This window comes from Triticum urartu, chromosome 7A (assembly GCF_056163025.1).
Source record: "Triticum urartu cultivar PI428250 chromosome 7A, HENAU_Tu73, whole genome shotgun sequence".
NCBI classification, from domain to species: domain Eukaryota; kingdom Viridiplantae; phylum Streptophyta; class Magnoliopsida; order Poales; family Poaceae; genus Triticum; species Triticum urartu.
The window spans coordinates 470,910,420-470,916,962 of NC_141879.1; the positions used below are offsets into that span (position 1 = coordinate 470,910,420).

General features: G+C 46.2%; 1 protein-coding gene across 1 annotated transcript; it reads left to right on the forward strand.

Annotated features, from left to right (window-relative positions):
- The first annotated feature begins 335 nt into the window (after nucleotides 1–335).
- LOC125523318 (L-gulonolactone oxidase 2) lies at nucleotides 336–2,892 on the forward strand. The gene is made up of 2 exons (XM_048688366.2): nucleotides 336–1,164; nucleotides 1,543–2,892. The coding sequence occupies exons 1-2, from the start codon at nucleotides 496–498 to the stop codon at nucleotides 2,647–2,649; spliced, it is 1,776 nt and encodes a 591-aa protein (XP_048544323.1). The 5' UTR covers nucleotides 336–495; the 3' UTR covers nucleotides 2,650–2,892.
- The last annotated feature ends 3,651 nt before the right edge of the window (nucleotides 2,893–6,543 follow it).

Here is a 6,543-nt window from a genome sequence, read left to right on the forward strand (position 1 = left end):
AATATAAACGGGTATATGCGTACAAACAAACCTATGTGATCTTTCGCCAAAAGCCCCTATGAGAACGTTCAATTATAGTGACCCTATATGGATATGGTTATGTGTGGCCTCACCAACCGCGCGTGGACATAATTAATTTTAGAAACACAGCCGGCGAACAATGAATACATGCACCAACTCTGGATCAACACTCACTTGAGAAGAACAAATCGTGCAAAGAAAACGTGGGGCTCCATCTTACGCGCGCGAACGGTCCATTCGACGCTGCATTGGCTAGGACGTTCGTCGATGGCACGACAAGGACTTGGGCATAGTTAAACAAGCGAGGAAATTGCACACCAAGCCGGCCATGACCTTGAGCTGGCAAGCTCTTGCTCAGTTATTTAATGCCTGCCCTGGCTAACAGCGGTAGTCATTCGCTCGCATTCCATATAACACATACCCTACACATTAGCGGTGCGTGTTACAAGGTCGACTAGCGAAGTGTCAAGAGCAATGGCGGGACGTAGCAGGGCGCCTGCATTTCTCCTCCTGGGGCTCTTCCTCGGCCTCGCCGGATCCAGCCCGCCGCCGGAGCCGGTGGAGTGCGCCCGCGGCACGTCCGACTGCACCGTCACCAACGTGTACGGCTCCTTCCCGGACCGCACCATCTGCCGCGCGGCCAACGCCACGTTCCCGCGCACCGAGAAGGAGCTCGTGGCCGCCGTGGCTGCCGCCGCCGCGTCCAAGCGCAAGGTTAAGGTGGCCACCAGGCACTCCCACAGCTTCACCAAGCTGGCCTGCCCCGGCGGCCGCGACGGCACGATCATCAGCACGGAGCGGCTCAACAAGACGGTGAGCGTCGACGCTGCCAAGGGGCTCATGACGGTGGAGAGCGGCATGGTGCTCAAGGACCTGATCCAGGCGGCCGCCGCGGCGGGGCTCGCGCTGCCGCACTCGCCCTACTGGTACGGACTCACCATCGGGGGCCTCCTCGCCACGGGTGCCCACGGCAGCTCGCTGTGGGGCAAGGGCAGCGCCGTGCACGAGTACGTGGTAGGGATGAGGATCGTCACGCCCGCACCGGCCAGCCAGGGCTTTGCCGTGGTCAGGGAGCTCAGCGTCGGGGACCCCGACCTCGACGCGGTCAAGGTTTCCCTCGGCGTCCTCGGCGTCGTCTCCCAGGTACTACCTACGCCTACGCGGCTTCGTACAAACGCAAGAAGAAAATTCTTTCGTGTATGCTTGTTTCGGATTCTTTTCGTGCATATATGTCGTGGAAAATATCAACTGCCGAGTATGTACCCGAGTATGTACTTGGCTACTTGCTGGTGCATCCATGCATGCATGGATCTTAACTACTCTTCTAATTGCTTTGGAGTAAAAGATAAATTTGGATTAGTAGGCTAACAACTATCCATGTCCATGGAATGAAAACTAAGTACGACTAATGAACCAGCACGAGCAAGGTATGGTAGCTAGTTTATGGGTTCGGGAGGCTTGATCTTCCATTTTTTTACCGATGAAAAAAGGGCTAATTTATGGGTGTGCTTGCATGTGCAGGTTACACTAGCCTTGCAGCCGATGTTCAAGCGGTCGGTGACGTTTGAGAAGCGCGACGACACGGACTTTGCATCGCAGGCGGCCATGTGGGGAGGACTGCACGAGTTCGGCGACATGGCGTGGCTGCCGCGGCAGGGCAAGGTGATCTACCGCAAGGACGATCGCGTACCCGTCTCAACCAAGGGCAATGGCCTCAACGACTATCTCGGCTTTCGATCCAACCCTACGCTCGCGCTCATCACCGCCAGAGCCACGGAGGAGCACCTGGAGGAGGACGGCGGCGACATCGCCAGGTGCCTGGCGGCGCGGGCGCCGTCCGTGCTGTTCGAGCTGCAGGCCTACGGCTTCACCAACGACGGCTCATTCTTCACAGGGTGGCCGGTGGTGGGGTTCCAGAACCGCATCCAGGCGTCCGGCACGTGCATCAGCAGCCCGGAGGACGGCCTCCTCTCCTCCTGCACGTGGGACCCACGCATCCGGAGCCCCTTCTTCTACAACTCCGGCTTCAGCGTGGCGCTCTCGAAGGCGCCGGCGTTCATTGCCGACATGCAGAAGCTCCGCGACCTCAAGCCGCGCGCCTTCTGCGGCCTCGACGCCAAGCTCGGCGTGCTCCTCCGCTACGTCAGGGCCTCTTCCGCTTACCTCGGGAAATCTGAGGACTCGATCGACTTCGACGTCACCTACTACCGTAGCTACACTGAAGGCGAGCCGCGCGCAAACTCCGACGTGGTCGACGAGATCGAGCAGCTGGCGCTGCGCAAGTACGGCGCCGTCCCACACTGGGGCAAGAACCGCAACTTTGTCTTCGACGGCGTCATCGCCAAGTACCCCAAGGCCGCTGAGTTCCTCAAGGTGAAGGCCAGGTACGACCCCGACGGGATCTTCTCCAGCGAGTGGAGCGACCAGGTGCTCGGCATCAAAGGGAGCCCCAACATCGTCGAGAAAGGCTGCGCCATTGAAGGGCTCTGCGTCTGCTCCAAGGACTCGCACTGCGCGCCAGAGAAGGGCTACTTCTGCCGGCCGGGAACGATGTTCTCGGAGGCGAGGGTCTGCTCGACCCGGGCCGCTTTCGGCGACGAAAGCGACGACCTTCTAGACGAACAGTGATTCGAGGTGCATGCATGCATGCATGCGCCGGGTCAAGCGGCTGCGCATCTAAGTTTAGATTGCGATGCTGACTTTAATGTTGCTTGTATGTGGCGTGTTCGCTTCTTCCAGAGATTGTACCGTCTGTACTTGTAGTAAGTTACTAGTTTGATCCGAGCTACTTGATGTAGTAATATTATGGTTTGCCTATTGTTCTGATTGGAAGCAATTGAAATTGAAACTGAACGCCATGTTCTGATTGGAGGTTCCCTTGCTACAGGTTAGACTTTAGGGCAGGTGACGCATGATTTGCTACAGGTTAGACTTTAGGGCAGATGACGCATGATTGTTTGGTCAAAAAGCTTTACGATTCTAATATAATGGCGGTTGGTGACTTCAGAGCAACGTACCGTGCTCTGCCCAGTGTTCATTTTTAAAGGTGAAAAAAGGGTAACTTGAACGATTCAGTAATGAGATTGATCTTGGAGAGAGAAAAAGTGATATGTTTGGTGTACCAGTCAGTCATTAGCATTTGAAAACAGTTCATGCGCACAGGTTTTGTTCAAAAGTGAACGGAATCACTTTAGCTATACGTCAGTCAGCTGAAAATTTCACTTTGGGTCAGTTGATTTTGTGACCATTTGATTCTGCTTTGAGATGTCTCCTGTTTTTTTTCCTTGTAACTCCCTCGATTCGATCAAGCGGGGGATGGAATTGGGCTGCGGCTCGGCTGTTGGGCTGCTGAAGCTACTGGTCTCTGGGCTGCGCTGCTGCTCTTTTTTTTATTTCTTCAAACAGAAATAGAAGAGCAAAATCACAGAGGAATTGGAGAGGGTTGTGAGAGATATGAACATATCCATGGAGTCCAGGATTTTTGCAGAATTTGACTTAATTTCTTTCGGCATTTTTAGAGGTAGAAAAATAATCCAAATTTGAATTAAAGTGTAATTTTGGTGATGAGTTGGATTGTGTGGAATCGATTGACCTCTATTTTGGGTCAGTTGAATTGCTTCTTGGGCTCTTTTTAGCTCTTCTTGGTTGCATTTTTTCTTTTTATTTTTTCTTTTCTTTATTGGTTGTTTTTTGTTTTTGTGGGTTTTGGCTGAGTGTAATTATATACGTACAAATACTATATAATATGTGTTAAAATTTCATGATTATATGATTATTTTTATGATAAAGTGCAATTTCAGCGCAAAGTTTTGCGTAAGCTTTTTCTCAAATCTCTCTTCTAAAAGAAATACCAACGCCACTAATTTGTTCTTTTCCAGGAAAAATCATTATTTTGATATTGTTTTAGTGTTTACTTCATTTTCATTCTGATTAATGTTAATACCAATTCCACTATTCATTTGCTTTTTTGGAAAAGTTCCCCTTTTATATGCTTATTCTTGCATATTTTTAAAAAGCGCAATTTTTATGTATATTTCGTGCAAATTTTGTCAGTGTTTATTTTAGGTCCCCCCCCCCCCTTTTCTTTGTTCTTAAATTGTAATACCAATGCCACTAATCCATTCTTCCTTAGGAAATTTAATTCTTTCTTTTGTGGGTATTTTGTTTTCTATTTCTATGCATTTTTATGTTACTCTTTTTCTGTTCTTTATTGATTATTCTTTTCTTTTTGGCTGAGTGTAATTATATACAAACAAATACTATATAATATGTGCCAAAATTTCATGATTATATGACTATTTTTGCATATTATGATTAAGTGCAATTTTGGTGCAAAGTCATGCGCAGGTTTACATGTGCGGCCCAGCCCTCTCTCCCTTTTGTTTTTTTTTCTGTTCTTATTGTTTTTGCTTGTTATTTTTCTTCTTTTTATTAGTTGGATTTTTTGTTGTGGGTGTTTTTGGATGCTGGATGAATGGAAAATATATGCGTACAAATACTATGAAATGTATGAAAGAATTGTACTATTGTATGAGTATATTTTGCATAATACAGAAAAATGCAATTTTTAGTGCAATTGTGGGCATGTTCTGATTCCCTCCAGCTTCACAGAACTCCACAGATTCAACTTTTTCTCCTCGCTTCTAACTTCACATAGCGATCCCAAGAGTGTTCGGCTCCATCCACTACTTCTCCCACAACTGCAGCCCGGTTGGGAGTGCTCTAGCCTGTTAGGCATAGGTTGGGCCGGGTGGATCCAGCCCAATTAGGAGGGGGTACTCGTTCGAGCGAGGCTGAGCGTAACGATTCGAGACGTTCGTTTTATTTTCGAGTGGAGAGGCAGCGAAGCGGTATCTTTGGCTGTGGCAGTTGGGTGTAAATTGATCGAACTCCACGCTTCTCATTTTGGTGGAGCTGGGCCGACCCTGTTTCTCCTTTTTACACTAGGGGGTGGTTTAGCTTCTCAGATCTAGCTTCTCTCAGCTTATACGTTCGGGTCAGCTTCTCGTGTGAAATTTGCAGAGTTGAGAGCTGGAGAGAATTAGAACAGGCCCTGTGTGCAAGTTTTCTTTTCTTTCTTCCAAAGTGTAGTACCAGTGACACTAATTCATTGTTTCACATAAAACTTCATTATTTTAATTTTGTTTTAGTTATCATTATATTTTTCTTTCCTCTTTATGGGCAATACTAACGCCACTAACTCATCCCTTCTTAGATTTGGGTTTTTGCAAAAACTTCGCTATTATATGCTTATTCTTGCATATATTTTTAAAAGTGCAATTTTTGTATATATTGTGTGCAATTTTGGTCATTTTTTCTTTGAGTTTTTAGTTCATTTTATTTCTTATTAAAGGGTAACACCAATGTCACTAATTTATTCTTTCTTACAAAATCTCATTGTTTTGATTTTATTTTTTATTTTCTTTCTTCTTAATGGGTAATACCAAAACCACTAATTCATTCTTTCATAGAAAAGTTCATATTTTGATTTTGTTTAAGTTTTTGTTTGCTTAATTAATTCCTCGCGAAAATTCCTTTATATGAAATTTTTACTATTATAGGTTTATTCTTGCATATTATATAAAAAAAAGTAATTTCTATGTAAACTGTTTCAAATTTTGCCATTATTTATTTATTTATTTTTCTTTTTCTTTTTCTTTATATATTTGCATTTCTCTTTAACTACGCAAATGCATGGGATATGTGTAGTGATACGATAGCCCCTAGCTAGCTTTTTTTTAACTTGGAAGCACCTAGCTAGCTAGTACTGTTTGTGTCTATACATGCATGGCGGCATGCTGGCTCGCTTCCGCTGAGCGTGAGGCAGCAAGCCGTTCCCTGCAGCCTTGCACGCATGCATGCTCGTCCTTCCGGTCAGTGTAGTGCACAGGGCCGGGTGAGCGCGTTGTGTGTTGCTACTCACGCGCATATGCACGAATGGTGATACCAACGCCACATGACAGAAATCGACTCACCAAAAATTTAATTTTAGTCAGCTACCCTTAGCCGGTCCCGAACGAAATACCGTAGTGCTGAGCTATCTTATATCTATATTTATACCTACCAATAAAGTACGGATCGCTTTTTTCTCCTAATTATATGTCCGTCGTAATAGTTTTCGTCCATCCGTCGCTTAACTTACGAGGTTGTTCTGATTTTCAAGTCGTACCTCGCTTATAAAACTTTGTACTACGCTAGCCTCTCACGTACTGGGAGGCCTTCTCTGCATTGAATCGCCGCGCTAATGGCCCGCAAGTCACGTTTCAGAATTTCTTTCATATATAGGCAAGTCGTACAATTCATAAAGAGGGCATTTTTATTTATTTTTTAGGCAAGGGCATTTTTATTTAGTAGTGCTATGAACGAGAGAGGATGGATTCCTCTTTTTTGTTGAACTAGTAAAAATGCCCGTGTGTAGCAACAGGAGAAAAAAAATACCGTACGCTTTTAATTTACAAAAGATGGTCTATAATATGAGAATTTGTAGTTAGGGCTCAAACAACGATGGTCTTAACCTATAAA